At 42.3% G+C, this 19,358-nt stretch overlaps 1 protein-coding gene across 1 annotated transcript; it reads left to right on the top strand.

Annotated features, from left to right (window-relative positions):
- Nucleotides 1–7,347: 7,347 nt before the first annotated feature.
- On the top strand, nt 7,348–18,814 carry LOC120066765 (sulfide:quinone oxidoreductase, mitochondrial-like). The gene is made up of 10 exons (XM_039018233.1): nt 7,348–7,455; nt 11,017–11,259; nt 13,175–13,345; nt 13,671–13,724; nt 14,155–14,355; nt 14,617–14,826; nt 15,204–15,387; nt 17,893–17,960; nt 18,093–18,271; nt 18,533–18,814. Exons 2-10 carry the CDS (start codon nt 11,035–11,037, stop codon nt 18,588–18,590), a joined length of 1,350 nt encoding a protein of 449 aa, XP_038874161.1. The 5' UTR covers nt 7,348–7,455; nt 11,017–11,034; the 3' UTR covers nt 18,591–18,814.
- The last annotated feature ends 544 nt before the right edge of the window (nt 18,815–19,358 follow it).

The following is a 19,358-nucleotide window of genomic DNA, read 5'->3' as shown; positions in this document are numbered from 1 at the left end:
TATGGACAATATGGAAGTCGTCTGAATATGATTATAAAAAATACTTGTAATAAAATCAATATTTCCCTATGAATCATATGTCCCTCAAACTAATTCAATAATTGCAAATACAACATTTATATAAAATCGCACACTTTTGCTAAATTAAAGCCTGAAATGGACACTTTGTGTGTCATCGGCCTCATCATTTTTGATAAAAAAGTATGGTTTCACTTCAGAATTTGAAATAACATCTATATTCTCATGATTGCTCTAAATATTTCAGACTGAGCTCAACAAACATTAAATTCATATTTCATAACCCTTCCAAAATTGTATCACAAAAATGGTCATGTAACAGGGTTGAAGAGACGAACTGTAAGGACCGACACTGGGAGACGAGAAGCAAGTACAGGGAGTAAACATTTAACGGAAAACGGAAATCAAACAAAACAAGAACAGCCGTCTGGACGGGGGGAATAAAACTACATTACGACAATAATGCTGACACGGGGAACAAAACTGAGGAACAGACAGATATAGAGGGGGCAATCAACAACGTGAAGGAGTCCAGGTGAGTCCAATGAGCGCTGATGCACGTAATGATGGTGACAGGTGTGCGTAATGAAGGCCAGCCTGGTGCCCTCGAGCGCCAGAGAGGGGGAGAGGGAGCAGGCATGACACAAATACGGCTTCCATATAAATTGGTTTAGTTTATTCTCAAATTCACTCCGAGATTTTCTATAAACATTGTATTTCATAAATATATAACCATGTGATGAGGACAATTTATATAAATTTGAATTAAATTGTATAAACCCAAATGCAGTATCTAAACTAAACAAACCATAGCAGACATTAACAACATAGAACAGGTCATCAGAACATGTCAACAGGTCATCTTACTGAACAGGTCTTCAGAACAGGTTAACAGGTCAACAGGTCAGAACAGATCATCTTACTGAACAGGTCATCAGAACAGGTCAACAGGTCAACAGGTCAGAAAATGTCAACAGGCCAACAGGTCATCAGAATAAGTCAACAGGTCAGAACCGTGTCATCTTACTGAACCGGTCATCAGAATCATAAATCCCTGTATGAAGGCTCACAGTTACTACAGAAATGTCAGCGAGACCATCCTCTACACTCCTCAACAGCTACTGGACGAATCGAAAGACCTGAAGAGACCTGAGCCTGTCTGTTGAAACATCACAGGCTGGCTTCCCACTGGATACACTTCCTGTTGGCAGGCTGAGGCTTCGGCAGTATGTTACAATCATGACCACAGAACACAAGGAATATCTTGATTATGAATAAGTCTGTGGGGCTGGAAGGACATCATCAAACAGGTACCAGTGGACGTCATCACGAGCAGACCAGAAGAATCTGTTTGATCCAACGTGATGTAAACACTTTACGTGGACATGTATTTTCATTCATCAAAAGCCGTGCTATAAATTCTCGGACAACCCAAAGGCCTACCCAAGGACGTCAGAGTACAAACATCAATTAACCACCTAACTGAGGAACTCAATTTCACCTTGCGCAATACCCTAGATGCAGTCGCACCCCTAAAAACAAAAAAAACATTTGTCATAAGAAACTAGCTCCCTGGTATACAGAAAATACCCGAGCTCTGAAGCAAGCTTCCAGAAAAGTGGAACGGAAATGGCGCCACACCAAACTGGAAGTCTTCCGACTAGCTTGGAAAGACGGTACCGTGCAGTATCGAAGAGCCCTCACTGCTGCTCGATCATCCTATTTTTCCAACTTAACTGAGGAAAATAAGAACAATCCAACATTTATTTTTGATACTGACGCAAAGCTAACTAAAAAGTAGCATTCCGGGCCTCCCGGGTGGCGCAGTGGTCTAGGGCACTGCATCGCAGTGCTAGCTGCGCCACCCGAGTCTCTGGGTTCGCGCCCAGGCTCTGTCGCAGCCGGCCGCGACCGGGAGGTCCGTGGGGCGACGCACAATTGGCATAGCGTCGTCCGGGTTAGGGAGGGTTTGGCCGGTAGGGATATCCTTGTCTCATCGCGCTCCAGCGACTCCTGTGGCGGGCCGGGCGCAGTGCGCGCTAACCAAGGGGGCCAGGTACACGGTGTTTCCTCCGACACATTGGTGCGGCTGGCTTCCGGGTTGGAGGGGCGCTGTGTTAAGAAGCAGTGCGGCTTGGTTGGGTTGTGCTTCGGAGGACGCATGGCTTTCGACCTTCGTCTCTCCCGAGCTCGTACGGGAGTTGTAGCGATGAGACAAGATAGTAATTACTAGCGATTGGATACCACGAAAATTGGGGAGAAAAGGGGATAAATTTAAAAAAATAAAAATAAAAATAAAAAAATAAATAAAGTAGCATTCCCCAAGAGCGGATGGCTTTCACTTCAGCAGTGATAAATTCATGAACTTCTTTGAGGAAAAGATCATGATCATTAGAAAGCAAATTACGGACTCCTCTTCAAATCTGCGTATTCCTCCAAAGCTCAGTTGTCCTGAGTCTGCACAACTCTGCCAGGACCTAGGATCAAGGGAGACACTCAAGTGTTTTAGTATATATATTTAGTACTCTTGACACAATGATGAAAATAATCATGGCCTCTAAACCTTCAAGCTGCATACTGGACCCTATTCCAACTAAACTACTGAAAGAGCTGCTTCCTGTGCTTGGCCCTCCTATGTTGAACACAATAAACGGCTCTCTATCCACCGGATGTGTACCAAACTCACTAAAAGTGGCAGTAATAAAGCCTCTCTTGAAAAAGCCAAACCTTGACCCAGAAAATATAAAAAACGACCGGCCTATATCGAATCTCCCATTCCTCTCAATTTTTTTTGAAAAAGCTGTTGCGCGGCAACTCACTGCCTTCCTGAAGACAAACAATGTATACGAAACGCTTCAGTCTGGTTTTAGACCCCATCATAGCACTGAGACTGCACTTGTGAAGGTGGTAAATTACCTTTTAATGGCGTCAGACCGAGGCTCTGCATCTGTCCTCGTGCTCATAGACCTTAGTGCTGCCTTTGATACCATCGATCACCACATTCTTTTGGAGAGATTGGAAACCCAAATTGGTCTACACGGACAAGTTCTGGCCTGGTTTAGATCTTATCTGTCGGAAAGATATCAGTTTGTCTCTGTGGATGGTTTGTCCTCTGACAAATCAACTGTAAATGTCGGTGTTCCTCAAGGTTCCGTTTTAGGATCACTATTGTTTTCACTATTATTTTACCTCTTGGTGATGTCATTCGGAAACATAATGTTAACTTTCACTGCTATGCAGATGACACACAGCTGTACATTTTGATGAAACATGGTGAAACCTCAAAATTGCCCTCGCTGGAAGCCTGTGTTTCAGACATAAGGAAGTGGATGGCTGCAAATGTTCTACTTTTAAACTTGGACAAAACAGAGATGCTTATTCTAGGTCTCAAGAAACAAAGAGATTTTCTGTTGAATCTGACAATTAATCTTGATGGTTGTACAGTCGTCTCAAATAAAACTGAAGGACCTCGGCGTTACTCTGGACCCTGATCTCTCTTTTGACAAACATATCAAGATTGGTTCAAGGACAGCTTTTTTCCATCTACGTAACAAATCAGAAACTTTCTGTCCAAACATGATGCAGAAAAATGTATCCATGCTTTTGTCACTTCTAGGTTAGACTACTGCAATGCTCTACTTTCCGGCTACCCAAATAAAGCACTAAATAAACTTCAGTTAGTGCTAAACACGGCTGCTAGAATCTTGACGAGAACCAAAAAATGTGATCATATTACTCCAGTGCTAGCCTCTCTACACTGGCTTCCTGTTAAGGCAAGGGCTGATTTCAAGGTTTTACTGCTAACCTACAAAGCATTACATGGGCTTGCTCCTACCTATCTTTCCGATTTGGTCCTGCCGTACATACCTACACGTATACTACGGTCACAAGACGCAGGCCTCCTAACTGTCCCTAGAATTTCTAAGCAAACAGCTGGAGGCAGGGCTTTCTCCTATAGAGCTCCATTTTTATGGAATGGTCTGTCTACCCATGTGAGAGACGCAGACTCGGTCTCAACCTTTAAGTCTTTATTGAAGACTCATCTCTTCAGTAGGTCCTATGATTGAGTGTAGTCTGGCCCAGGAGTGTGAAGGTGAACGGAAAGGCTCTGGAGCAACGAACCGCCCTTGCTGTCTCTGCCTGGCCGGTTCCCCTCTCTCCACTGGGATTCTCTGCCTCAAACCCTATCACAGGGGCTGAGTCACTGGCTTACTGGTGCTCTTCCATGCCGTCCCTAGGAGGGGTGCGTCACTTGAGTGGGTTGAGTCACTGACGTGATCTTCCTGTCTGGGTTGGCGCCCCCCCCCCCCTTGGGTTGTGCCGTGGCGGAGATCTTTGTGGGCTATACTCGGCCTTGTCTCAGGATGGTAAGTTGGTGGCTGAAGATATCCCTCTAGTGGTGTGGGGGCTGTGCTTTGGCAAAGTGGGTGGGGTTATATCCTGCATGTTTGGCCCTGTACGGGGGTATCATCGGATGGGGCCACAGTGTCTCCTGACCCCTCCTGTCTCAGCCTCCAGTATTTATGCTGCAGTAGTTTATGTGTCGGGGGGCTAGGGTCAGTCTGTTATGTCTGGAGTATTTATCCTGTCTTATCCGGTGTCCTGTGTGAATTTTAGTATGCTCTCTCTAATTCTCTCTTTCTCTCTCTCTTTCTTTCTTTCTTTCTCTCTCTCGGTGGACCTGAGCCCTAGGACCATGCCTCAGGACTACCTGGCATGATGACTCCTTGCTGTCCCCAGTCCACCTGGCCGTGCTGCTGCTCCAGTTTCAACTGTTCTGCCTGCAGCTATGGAACCCTGACCTGTTCACCGGACGTGCTACCTGTCCCAGACCTGCTGTTTTCAACTCTCTAGAGACAGCAGGAGCGGTAGAGATACTCTGAATGATCGGCTATGAAAAGCCAACTGACATTTACTCCTGAGGTGCTGACCTGTTGCACCCTCGACAACCACTGTGATTATTATGAATTGTCCCTGCTGGTCATCTATGAACATTTGAACATCTTGGCCTGATATAATTTCCACCCGGCACAGCCAGAAGAGGACTGGCCACCTCTCGTAGCCTGGTTCCTCTCTAGGTTTCTTCCTAGGTTCTGGCCTTTCTAGGGAGTTTTTTCATAGCCACCGTGCTTCTACATCTGCATTCCTTGCTGTTTGGGATTTTAGGCTGGGTTTCTGTACAGCACTTTGAGATATCAGCTGATGTAAGAAGGGCTTTATAAATAAATTTGATTTGATTTGATCTGTGTTAGGACAAAACATGTTCCTTCCATGACAGAAACTGACCAGGTGAAACTATAATCTCTTATTGATGTCACCTGTTGAATCCACATCAATCACAGACCGTTTAAAGAATAGTTGTTAAGCCTAGAGACAATTGAGACATGGACTGTGTATGTGTGTCATTCAGAGGGTGCAAGACAAAATATTGAAGTGCATTTGAACGGGGTATGCTAGTAGGTACCAGGCGCACCAGTTTGAGTGTGTCAAGAACTGCAACGCTGCTGAGTTTTTTTACGCTCAACAGTTTCCTGTGTGTATCAAGAATGGTCCACCACCCAATAGGACATTCAGCCAACTGGACACAACTGTGGTAAGCATTGAAGTCAAGCATCCCCGTGGAACGCTTTCCACACCTTGCAGAGGCAGTGGCGTAGGCACAGATCCTGAGTGTACATAAGATGTCGAACACCTTCCTACATTATCTTAGCTGCACCCCCTTTTAGGTTTCATAACAGCCTCAATTTGTGACGAATTGATGTTCCAACTGTTTTGTACACTCAGTGTAGGTCTTCAACGTGTCTGAGCCTCAACTGCCCAATCAGCTCTGGGCTTCCCCACTGGATCTCCTCACATTTACATAATTTAGCAGACACTCTTATCCAGAGTGAGTTACAGGAACAAATTAGGGTTAAGTGCCCTGCTCAAGGGCACATTTGAGATTTTTCACCTAATCATCTTGGGGATTTGAACCAGCGACATTTCGGTTACTGGCCCAATGCTCTTAACCTGCCGCCTCACTAGCTGGCTGAATCACAGCAGTTGGCACCTTTTTGCTGAAACTGAAATGCTGTGTGTTGAAGCACTTACTGTTGAGGTTCTTCTGTGTTGAGCACATGCAACTGACATCACGATAATGAACTAGCTTAGCTAATGAATTAGCGACGTTGGTCGAGGTGTGCATGACCAGAATGACACATAGATCTTCACAGTCTATGCCATATATCATATTTAGACTGTGAACATCTAAGCAGAAATGTTGATTGACTCTCTCCAGTGGCAGATGGCCTACAGACTATTGCATATATTCTTCAAAGTCGACTTTGTACACGGAAAATGGTCCAACTCTGCCTCTTTCTCAATTTTTAAACTGAAATGGGGTGTGGTTCATCGATGTGTCATTCTGGTAATGCGTGCCGCGAACAACGTTGTCACGCCTGATCCCGCTCTCTGGCACTCGAGTGCTCCAGGCTGCCATTCATTACGCACACCTGTCACCATCATTACGCGCATACGTGCATTTATTTTGGAAAAATACATACTCAACAAAGTGCACAAATAGATGTTTACATCGATGGCAAAAATCGATGGCAAAAAAAATATGTGCAAATTGTATTAGTCATATCCTAAGTACAAATTCAGTGAAGGCCACAGATGACATGACAAAATGAATTGTCTCAGTTAAAAACAAGATATTTTCTGATATTTCAGATCAAATCAAATCAAATTGTATTGGTCACATACACATGGTCAGCAGATGTTATTGCCAGTGTAGTGAAATGCTTGTAGTGTAGGGAAATGCTTGTTAAATAAATGTCATGTTTCTTACACTTCAATTACAGGGGACATTTCAATGTATATGAATTAATCTTTTTAAATTAGATGTCGGTGACCCAATAAACTTAAAAAGGTCTGAGGAAATAAAAAAATACAGGTTTAATGGAAGGACCCAGCTACTGTTTGAACTGGTTTGAGTCTGGGTTTTGTGAAATGAGGCCAATTTGTATTTACCGTAGCCTTAATCTAGTCCCCAGACACTTCCTCCAGCCTCCGCTGTGCGCAATAGCCTGGGGGCGAGGTTACTGTAGCCTAGACTGCCCTAATTTGCTCTGCAGCGAAAAGTGGTGCGTTTGAAAACTATAGAAAGTTATCTCTTTTTCTTTTCCGTGTGACTTTTACCTGGAACCTTTTTGAAACCGGCAAGATAAGGTGGTGTGGAAAGTCAACAGGGTAATGGTGGAAGAATTCGTGTCCAGTACGTTTTAAAACGATGTACCATACTGAACGCGACCCAGGTCATTCTGGGTATTATGCAATCGGTGACACTCTCGAGACGTGTGTTCAAAAAGATAGACCAGTTTTTAATAGAAGCCTGTGGGTAGATCGCCAGCCTGCAAGGATCATATCCCGTTTTCGCAATTTCCTTCATTAAATAAGGTAGGTTTCTACCTTGACAGAATTGTTGGTGTTTTCAAGACAACTTGGAAATTCCGAGTTAAAATTTGAATACGTTTTTTTTGCGGTGAGCTTCCTTTTTGTTGATTCTGATACTTTCCAAGTGGGAAACCGAGTTTATCTTTCTACAACGAGTTTACAAGTAGAAAATGTCGGAGTTTCCGAGTTCCGATTTTCTTGAACGCGGCAACATGAATAGGGCTTCTCTGCATGAGTTATACCTTCTTTTTATTTATTTAACTTGGCAAGTCAGAACAAATTCGTATTTACAATGACGGCCTACCACGGCCAAACCCGGACGACGTTGGGCCGATTGTGCGCCGCCCTTTGGCACTTCCAATTACGGCCGGTTGTGATACGGCCTGGATAACTTTGATTGATAATATTCTTCTGAGAATAAACTGTTGTTGACTTCAAATAACTTTTCTCTACACTATTATTTTTCAATTAAACACATAGATGTAGTCTACTATGTGGATCGGCAATAAAGTATGTTGAATAAGTAAAATTGGTCGTGAGACAGCTACGCACTATGCGACAACACAATTTGATGTCAGGACAATATACCGTAGCCTCAATCCACTATAAGCATGGACCGACGCCTTTTGGACCACCAATAATTTCAACTTCCACGGATATAGATTGTTGGTCCGGATTTGGCCCAAATGTAGAAGTCTACGTTTGGTTCAGATTTGGTCCGGGTCAGACCAGCCATGATTTGGCCCAGGCCAAAACATAGACATCTGATTGGGGTCCGGACCAAATCTGAACCAATCATAGAGTACGTTTACATGCGTTTACATGTACACTACTAATTTGATATTAAACTGATTATGACAGAAGGCCGAGTATGGCATTAGTCATGTAAACATGCACCCTATTCTGCTTATATTGATCGGTGTAAGGTCATATTCAAAGTAAGAATGCGCCGATTAAAACGTCTGCTCGCTTAATCAGCGTTCCAGCGGTGTATTTGATCTGAACATGGGCCAGAACCTGTCAACTCAACCTCCCTCTTTAATACGCGATTGAAGTGAGTTCAGGAAAAACTGAAAGTATGCATCTTATAATTAGTTTTCACATACAAATTTATGTAGATACGCGTAGATACGTCCGACTTTGGGATCAGAATTTAAACTTGTTGCACCAACCAAAAATAAGACTAGTTTTAGCTAAATCCGGCGTAAGCAATATGCGTTCATGAGATTTGATGCTTCATAAGGATGGTTGCTAGGCAGCGCCGCTTTACTAGGCTGTTACGGTCCTCACGGCAGTAATAAACGTTGCGAGGCTTGTCCTCATTACTTCGCAAATCCCACCACTATGTATGCACGTTTTCTTAACCACAAGTGGATGGATATCACTGAATTACGAAAATATTTGGAATAAAGTAGGCTAGTCCCACTGAAGGCATTTTATCATATTATAAACCCAGGATCGTTACACTTCGTTACAATATTGTTGCTTAACAGCACCATGAATGGGACAGTAGTTATCGCGCTGCTTTGAGACAAGCGTGGGGACTCGTCTTGATTATCAATCAATGTCTGATTTTAGTTTTCATAGAATCTCCGTTCGGATATTTGGTTACAATTAGGCGGGGAAAATGTTAGCCCACGCAAGCCTAAATTAAATAGTACCCGCAAAACACCAGTCTCAACGTCAACAGTGAAGAGGCGACTCCGGGATGCTGGCCTTCTAGGCAGAGTTGCAAAGATAAAGCCACATCTCAGATTGTCAAATAAAAATAAAATATTAAGATGGGCAAAAGAACAGACACTGGACAGAGGAACTCTGTCTAGAAGGCCAGCATCCCGGAGTCGCCTCTTCACTGTTGATGTTGAGACTGGTGTTTTGCTAGTATTATTTAATGAAGCTGCCAGTTGAGGACTTGAGGCGTCTGTTTCCCAACTAGACACTCTAATGTAGTCCTCTTGCTCAGTTGTGCACCTGGGCCTCCTGTAACAGTATAACTTTAAACCGTCCCCTCGCCCCGACACCGGCGCGAACCAGGGACCCTCTGCACACATCAACAACAGTCACCCACGAAGCGTCGTTACCCATCGCTCCACAAAAGCCGCGGCCCTTGCAGAGCAAGGGGAAACACTACATCTAGGTTTCAGAGCAAGTGACGTAACTGATTGAAACGCTACTAGCGCGTACCCGCTAACTAGCTAGCCATTTCACATCCGTTACACTCCCACCCCTCTTTCTATTCTGGTTAGAGCCAGTTTGCGTTGTTCTGTGAATGGAGTAGTACACAGCGTTGTACGAGATCTTCAGTTTCTTGGCAATTTCTCTCATGGAATAGCCTTCATTTCTCAGAACAAGAAGACTGACAAGTTTCAGAAGAAAGTTATTTGTTTCTGTCCATTTTGAGCCTGTAATCGAACCCACAAATGCTGATGCTCCAGATACTCACCTAGTCTAAAGAAGGCCAGTTTTATTGCTTCTTTAATCAGAACAATAGTTTTCAGCTGTGCTAACATAATTGCAAGAAGGGTTTTCTAATGATCAATTAGCCTTTTAAAATTATAAACTTGGATTAGCTAACACAACGTGCCATAGGAACACAGGAGTGATGGTTGCTGATAAATGGCCTCTGTACGCCTATGTAGATATTCCATTAAAAATCAGCCGTTTCCAGCTACAATAGTCATTTACAACATTAACAATGTCTACACTGTATTTCTGATCAATTTGATGTTATTTTAATGGACAAAAAATGTGCTTTTCTTTCAAAAACAAGGACATTTCTAAGTGACCCCCAAACTTTTGAACGGTAGTATACATTTACATTTTGGTCATTCTTCAGACTATCTCATCCAGAGCGACTTACAGTCAATGTTATTGTAGTTTAACTGGTCTGTTGGTATATTCTGAACATCATGGCTGCCAGTTGTAAAGCTTTTGAAGAAGCTTGCATAAGAGCATGTGCCCGATGGGAGCAATAATACATATTATATGTTGTAGTCTTCATTTGGCTCCTCTTCCCTATATTAACTGGATAAACAAATAATTATTGTGTTATAATGTTTACTTCATTAAGAATGTATGTGGCAGGTGACATTTGGCCAATGTCTCTAATGAGCTCTTTTTAACTTTCATTCAGAACCCGAAAATGTACCTATTTTTAACGTCTGGAAAATACGTATATTCAAGGTCCAGAAAATACGTATTTTCAACATCTGGAAAATTTACCTGATTTTAACGCCCAGAAAAGTATTTTTTAACATCATTTAACTTACTAGGAAAGCCTACTATCGAATAAAATAAAACAGCATTTGTCACTTGCACCGAATACGACCTTAAGGTGAAGTTCTTACTTACGAGCCCGTAACCAACAATGCAGTTCAGAAAATAGAGTTAAGAACATATTTACTAAATAAAGTAAACACTTTTTATTTTAAAGGGGCTTGTTTTTATGTTTGCAGACATGCGCCTTCTGCTGTTCATTCATTTGACTACACTGCCTGTCAATAATCTGTCCCTTTAAGCCTATGTAATCATTGTAACTGAATTCTGACTTTTAATACATTCTAGAGATACAGAAGGGAATACATGGCTACAGTGACAGTCATGCATCGGCAGCCAGCCCTGTGGAGGCAGTGCCATAGGACTGCTGGTATTGGCATCTGTCGTCTCCACACCAGCAGCAGCAATGCCTCCTCCAAAGAGCATTACAAGGTCCTAGTGCTGGGAGGAGGAACTGGGGGCATCGCAATGAGTGCTCGGATGAAGAGGAAGCTAGGGGCGGAAAACGTGGCCGTAGTGGAACCCAGTGAGGTATTAAAGACAGTTGTTGACTACTAAAGGGTACCCTATTCACTATAGCATCGGTGCTAGGGAAAGGGAAAGGGGGATACCTAGTCAGTTGTATAGGGAAAGGGGGGGATACCTAGTCAGTTGAACAGGGAAAGGGGGGGACGGTACTGTACTGTAATACTCCCCAGTCTGTATGAAAGGAAAGGGGGATACCTAGTCAGTTGTACAACTGAATGCCTTCAACTGAAATGTGTCTACCGCATTTAACCCAACCCCTCTGAATCAGAGAGGCCTACAGTCAATCCAATGTGCCTTCAGAAAGTATTCATACCCCTTGACTTATTCCACATTTTGTTAATACAGCATTTATTCAAAATAGATTTAAAAAAATAATAATTCTTACCCATCTACACACAATTTATTTATTTGAGAATGGAATACAGTATTCATTTACATAAGTATTCACATCCTTGAGTCAATACTTTTTAGATTACAGCTGCAAGTCTTTCTGGGTAAGTCTCTAAGAGCTTTCCACACCTGGATTGTGCAACATTTGTCCATTATTCTTTTAAAAATTCTTTAAGATCTGTCAAATTGGTTCTCATTGCTAGACAACCATTTTCGGGTCTTGCCGTAGATTTAAGTCAAAACTGTAATACGGCCACTCAGGAACATTCACTGTCTTCTTGGCAAGCAACTCCAGAGTAGATTTGGCCTTGTAAAATTAGGTTATTGTTCTGCTGGAAGGTGAATTATTCTCCCAGTGTCTGGTGGAAAGCAGACTGAACCAGGTTTTCCTTTAGGATTTTGCCAATGCTTAGCTCCATTCTGTTTCTTTTTTATCCTAAAAAACTCCCCAGTCCTTAATGATTACAAGCATACCCATAACATGGTGCAGCCACCACTACGCTTGAAAATATGGAGAATGGTTCTCAGTAATGTGTTGTATTGGATTTGCCCCAAACATAACAATTTGTATTCAGGACAAAAAGTCAATTGCTTTGTCACATTTTTTGCAGTTTTACTTTAGTGCCTTGTTGCAAACAGGATGCATGTTTTGGAATTTTTATATTCTGTATAGGCTTCCTTCTTTTCACTCTGTCATTTAGATTAGTATTGAGGAGTAACTACAATGTTGTTGATCCATCCTCTGTTTTCTCCTATCACAGCTATTAAACTCTGTAACTGTTTTAAAGTCTCCATTGGCCTTATGGTGAAATCCCTGAGCGGTTTCCTTCCTCTCCGGCAACTGAGTTAGGAAGGACGCCTGTATCTTTGTAGTGACTGGGTGTATTGATACACCTGCCAAAGTGTAATTAATAACTTCACCATGGTCAAAGGGATATTCAATGTCTGCTATTTATTTTATTTTCACCATCTAACAATAGGTTCCCTTCTTTGTGAGGAATTGGAAAACCTCCCTGGTCTTTGTGTTTCAAATGCACTGCTCGACCTTACTGATAATTGTGTGTGTGTGGGGTACAGAGATGAGGTAGTCATTCAAAAATCATATTGAACACTATTCCATGTAACTTGTTAAGCAAAGTTTTTCTCCTGAACTTATTTAGGCTTACCCTAACAAAGGGGTTGAATACTTATTGACTCAAGACATTTAAGCTTTTCATTTTTTTATGAATTTGTAAAAAAATTAATAATAATTCTAAACACAATTACACTTTGACATTATGGGATATTAAGTGTAGGCTAGTGACAAAAAAAAATCTAAATTTAATCAATTTTAAATTAAGGCTGTAACACAACAAAAATGTGGAAAAAGTCGTCCATGGTGTGAATACTTTCTGAAGGCACTGTAGTCCACTACTAGACCAGAGCCCATAGTGCATTATATAGGGAATAAGGGTGCCGTTTGGGATGAACATGTAGTCTAGTGCATGGGACAACATTAGTGAGCAGCATTCTTCCCTGTGTTTTATAGATGCATTACTATCAGCCCATCTGGACATTGGTTGGAGCTGGGGCTAAAAGTGTGGCCTCCTCTGGTCGCCCTACAGCCAGTGTCATACCTCCTGGGGTCAAGTGGGTGAAATCCAATGTACAGGAGATCGACCCAGACACAAACACTGTGCGCACAGACAATGGCATGGAGGTAGGAAGGGCTGTTTTACTTTCATATCGTTAATTTGATTTAATACATGTTGATTGACTTGATCAAACAGTCATTATTGGGCTTGGTATTAACGTGAGCAAGGCAAAAAGGGTCAGTCGAGCGTTGTCATAATCTATTTTTCCCACCTTTCCTGGCAACATCAGATGCTATAAAAGATCCTCTTAATATGAAACGGGTCTTGATATGCAACTAACCAAATGTCAATGAAGTCAATTTCAGCTTTACATGTCCTATCCAAGGAAGTGGGCGTACAATCATTTTCCGCCCTACAACTGACTGAATTGTATTGTCTTCCCTGTAACAGATCTCCTACCAGTATCTGATAGTGGCTCTAGGTCTACAACTACACTATGAAAAGGTGATAATACCATAGATTGTTAGTTTCACTTCCTCAATATTGTTTCAACATACTGACTTACTGTATAATTGTGTAGCAACAAGTTTGGACAGTTACATGTGTCTATGTTCTGATGTTCTGTTGCCTGTGTTCTGATGTTCTGTTGCCTGTGTTCTGATGTTCTGTTGCCTGTGTTCTGATGTTCTGTTGTTGTCAAGGCACATTTATCAGTTAGTTGTTATCAGTTAGTTGTTATCGGTTAGTTATTTGGCGTAGGCTATGGCGAAACAGTAGCCTGTGTGATTTCTGTTTTAATAAACCGTTCAATTAGAGAATTCGTTCCTCTGTTGTGGACATTCTTTTATTTATGATATATCGAGGTTGTTACAATTGTATGCGTCAGTCTCTGCCAATGATACAATCTTTTGGTCTTCTTACAATGACTTTCTAGATCAAAGGCCTGCCTGAGATTGATGATTGGGTGAAATTTAAGATTGGTTCAAACTACTCTGTGCAAACCGTGGAGAAGACTTGGAGTGCACTACAGAACTTCAAAGAGGGAAATGCTATATTCTCTTTCCCCAACACTCCGGTGAAGTGTGCAGGAGCACCACAGAAGATCATGTACCTGACCGATGCTTATCTCAGAAAGGTATTGTAATACTAATGATACAAAATGCATCAGATAAAGCTTTATTAACAAGTATTATGATGAATCTCCATTTTTTGTCAAATTATCTGGGTCGTGTTAGTGGACATTTTACCAAAACATTTTTGTAACGGAAGTGTTTCTTATTTGACGTGTTCAAATAATATCTTCCTGTTTCACTCCGTTCAAAGTATTTTCTTCCATTTCATACCTACTGAACACAACCCAGCATAAAAGGTTATTCTGATCTGATCCCTCTCGAAGACAGGAAAAAGAGCAACTGCCAACGTCATGTACAACACGTCACTGCCAGTGCTGTTTGGCATCAAGAAATATGCAGATGCATTGTGGGAGATAGTGAAGAATCGCGACATCCAGGTGAATCTCAGACACAACCTCATCGAGGTCCGGGCCAACAAGCAGGAGGCCGTGTTTGAAAACCTTGACAATCCTGGAGAAACTGAAGTGTTTGAGGTAAGTTCCAGGTAGCCTGGCCCCAGATCTATTTTGTGTTATGTTGCCAACTCCTATGCCTATGGTCATTATCATGTGTCACAAAGACCGTAGGAGTTGGCAAGACAACACAGACATATCTGGGACCAGGCTAAGTTCCAGGCAGCTATGATGTACAAATGGAGAACACAGAATGGTAGTTCAGAGGGGTTTGTTTACACATCTGCAATAGATTATCTAAGATGACATAGAAGCTTGATGCTAAGAAACAAACAATCCAGAATGATTCATATCGGAACATTCACTGGGCAACAACAAGACAGTCATAGTTGTATAATTTCATTTGTTTTTTGCTCATTTTCAGTCAATGAATCAATCTTTTTTTTTCTTTCTGTCAGTATGAGATGCTTCATGTCACTCCTCCAATGGGACCCAACCCGGTGGTTAAAGGATCCTCATTGGCTGATGAGGGTGGCTGGCTGGACGTCAACAAAGAGACCCTTCAACATAACGAGTATCCCAACGTGTTTGGGATCGGAGACTGCACCAACCTGCCCACAGCCAAAACAGCTGCTGCGGTGGGTATGTGATTTCAGTTCTTCTATTTTCCCACTACAAAAAAAGAACACAACAAAACACCAAGTTAGGGGGAAACGACTCTTGCAAAACTAAAAAAAAAAAAAAGGTATTTGCCTGCCCACTTGCCAGGTTGAAAACCTGTACCTACAGTCAGGCCCATAATTATTGGCACCCTTGATAAAGATGAGTGAAAAAGACTGTATAAAAGAAATAATTCAAATACTGAGCTATATTGTTTGCTTTAAACAGTTGGGGAATTCTATTATTTTATACCAATACAATTGCTCAGAGAAAGAGATTTTGTTTAACAAGTTATACATAAAATACATCTAAAAAAAGATAGGGTTTAAAATTGTTTTACTCCAGAACCCTCCCCTGTTTTACTCTAGAACCCTCCCTCCCCTGTTTTACTCCAGAACCCTCCCCTGTTTTACTCCAGAACCCTCCCCTGTTTTACTCTAGAACCCTCCCCTGTTTTACTCCAGAACCCTCCCCTGTTTTACTCTAGAACCCTCCCCTGTTTTACTCCAGAACCCTCCCCTGTTTTACTCCAGAACCCTCCCCTGTTTTACTCTAGAACCCTCCCCTGTTTTACTCTAGAACCCTCCCCTGTTTTACTCTAGAACCCTCCCCTGTTTTACTCTAGAACCCTCCCCTGTTTTACTCTAGAACCCTCCCCTGTTTTACTCCAGAACCCTCCCCTGTTTTACTCCAGAACCCTCCCCTGTTTTACTCCAGAACCCTCCCCTGTTTTACTCCAGAACCCTCCCCTGTTTTACTCCAGAACCCTCCCCTGTTTTACTCCAGAACCCTCCCCTGTTTTACTCCAGAACCCTCCCCTGTTTTACTCTAGAACCCTCCCCTGTTTTACTCTAGAACCCTCCCCTGTTTTACTCCAGAACCCTCCTCTGTTTTACTCCAGAACCCTCCTCTGTTTTACTCCAGAACCCTCCCCTGTTTTACTCTAGAACCCTCCCCTGTTTTACTCCAGCACCCTCCCCTGTTTTACTCCAGCACCCTCCCCTGTTTTACTCTAGAACCCTCCTCTGTTTTACTCCAGAACCCTCCCCTGTTTTACTCTAGAACCCTCCTCTGTTTTACTCTAGAACCCTCCCCTGTTTTACTCCAGCACCCTCCCCTGTTTTACTCTAGAACCCTCCCCTGTTTTACTCTAGAACCCTCCCCTGTTTTACTCCAGCACCCTCCCCTGTTTTACTCCAGAACCCTCCCCTGTTTTACTCCAGAACCCTCCCCTGTTTTACTCCAGAACCCTCCCCTGTTTTACTCTAGAACCCTCCTCTGTTTTACTCCAGAACCCTCCCCTGTTTTACTCCAGAACCCTCCCCTGTTTTACTCCAGAACCCTCCCGTGTTTTACTCTAGAACCCTCCCTCCCCTGTTTTACTCTAGAACCCTCCCTCCCCTGTTTTACTCCAGAACCCACCCGTGTTTTACTCCAGAACCCACCCGTGTTTTACTCCAGAACCCTCCCCTGTTTTACTCCAGAACCCTCCCCTGTTTTACTCTAGAACCCTCCTCTGTTTTACTCCTGAACCCTCCCCTGTTTTACTCCAGAACCCTCCCCTGTTTTACTCCAGAACCCTCCCCTGTTTTACTCCAGAACCCTCCCCTGTTTTACTCTAGAACCCTCCCCTGTTTTACTCCAGAACCCTCCCCTGTTTTACTCCAGAACCCTCCCTCCCCTGTTTTACTCCAGAACCCTCCCTCCCCTGTTTTACTCCAGAACCCTCCCCTGTTTTACTCCAGAACCCTCCCCTGTTTTACTCCAGAACCCTCCCCTGTTTTACTCCAGCACCCTCCCCTGTTTTACTCCAGAACCCTCCCCTGTTTTAACCTAGAACCCCCCCTCCCCTGTCTTACTCTAGAACCCTCCCCTGTTTTACTCTAGAACCCTCCCCTGTTTTACTCCAGAACCCTCCCCTGTTTTACTCCAGAACCCTCCCCTGTTTTACTCCAGAACCCTCCCCTGTTTTACTCCAGAACCCTCCCCTGTTTTACTCCAGCACCCTCCCCTGTTTTACTCCAGAACCCTCCCCTGTTTTAACCTAGAACCCCCCCTCCCCTGTCTTACTCCAGAACCCTCCCCTGTTTTACTCTAGAACCCTCCCTCCCCTGTTTTACTCTAGAACCCTCCCTCCCCTGTTTTACTCTAGAACCCTCCCCTGTTTTATAAAAAAAAGATTCTGCATAAACACTGACACGTTTCATTGAATTTGCCTGTTTTGAAAACAGAGGTCCCAATCATTTTGACCCCAATCTTCCTCAGATTTTTTGTACTACTTCTCTGAACAATTGTATTGGTATAAAATAATATAATTTCCCAATTGTTTTAAGCAAACAATATAGCTCAGTATTTGAATTATTTATATTATACCGTTTTTTTTGTTGACTATTTTTTATCAAGGGTGCCAATAATTATGGACCTGGCTACATGTAGTATATTTTCTATTGAGCATGGGAAAGATAACATGGTGTATTTTATTTCCAGCTGCCCAGTCTAGTATTCTGGACAGAACTATTTCAAAAGTCTTGAAGAATGAAAAGCCAGATACAAAGGTACGTTACCTAACTAACACGAATTAAACTAAACCTAACCTCTTTTTTAAATTTTTTATTACAAATACGTTGTGTATTTAGTTTTTTCATAATCTACAAGATAACACAGTGCTAAAATACTTGTGTTTACAGTACGACGGCTACACTTCCTGCCCTTTGGTGACGAGTTACAGTACAGTCATTCTGGCTGAGTTTGACTATAGTGGTCAGCCATTGGAGACATTCCCCATTGACCAAAGCAAGGAGAGATGGACCATGTACCACATGAAAGCTGACGTGATGCCTCCTCTGTATTGGCATGGTCTTCTCAAGTAAGTAGCTGTCAAAGAGAATTCCTGGGTTGTGTTCATTAGGCACCAAAATGGAAAAACTGACTGAAACATGGAGCATTTAACCAATAAGACACCCTTATTTTCATTTTCTGTTGCAAAAACGTTTTCAAATGTTTTCTGTTGTGTGCCCTAATAAACACAACCCTGTATGTAGATTAAAGTGGCAGGAAAGAAAGTCTAAATGGATGTTTTTGGTGGGGAATATTAGTCTTAAACGTAAATCTGATCTTTTTCCCAAAGGGGATTCTGGGGTGGACCAGGACCAATCAGGAAAATCATGCACCTTGGGATGAAATAGAAGTTATAACCTATTAAGATGTGCTGTTCCAGACTGCTACACGAGTAATCATTACAATAACCATGATCATTTTATAATACAATTAAACAAGTCATTGACAATCAATTGAAATCTCAAAGTAAATCGATGACAAAAGTAATATTGCAGCATTCCATGACATACTATATCGTTCATTATAAACTGGGTGGTTCGAGCCCTGAATGCTGATTGGCTGAAAGCCATGGTATATCAGACCGTATACCACGGGTATGACAAAACATTTATTTTTAGTGCTCTAATTATGTTTGTAACCAGTTTATAATAGCAATGAGGCACCTCGGGGGTTTGTGGTATATGGGCAATATACCACGGCTAAGGGCTGTGTTCAGGCACTCCACGTTGCGTCGTTTTGTGTGTGTATCTAATATATATATATTTATCTCATCTCATTGCTTAAATGTATGCATAAATAAGACCTTATAGATGCCAAGTCTTGGTCGTGATATGGTTTCAGTCCTGTCATTTCATAAAGAATATGTGCTATATTATAAAGATGTGTAATTTTAATAAATAACAAATATGTCATAGTTTGTCCTTGCATTTCTTCCAGTGTTCTATTTTGCTGGTAACCTATGACTACCCCTTGTTGTTGGACAAATACTGTACTATAACAGCCTTCTCTGCTTACAATGACCATACCATACAAGACATCCACACATACTAGTACTCTGCTTAGTAGACTAATGCTGCGTTCCTAACCAAGTGGGAATTTACCACATTACGACAGGG

This window comes from Salvelinus namaycush, chromosome 21 (assembly GCF_016432855.1).
Source record: "Salvelinus namaycush isolate Seneca chromosome 21, SaNama_1.0, whole genome shotgun sequence".
Lineage (NCBI taxonomy): Eukaryota > Metazoa > Chordata > Actinopteri > Salmoniformes > Salmonidae > Salvelinus > Salvelinus namaycush.
The sequence above is the reverse complement of the archived record's forward strand: the minus strand, read 5'-3'. Positions and strand labels throughout refer to the sequence as shown.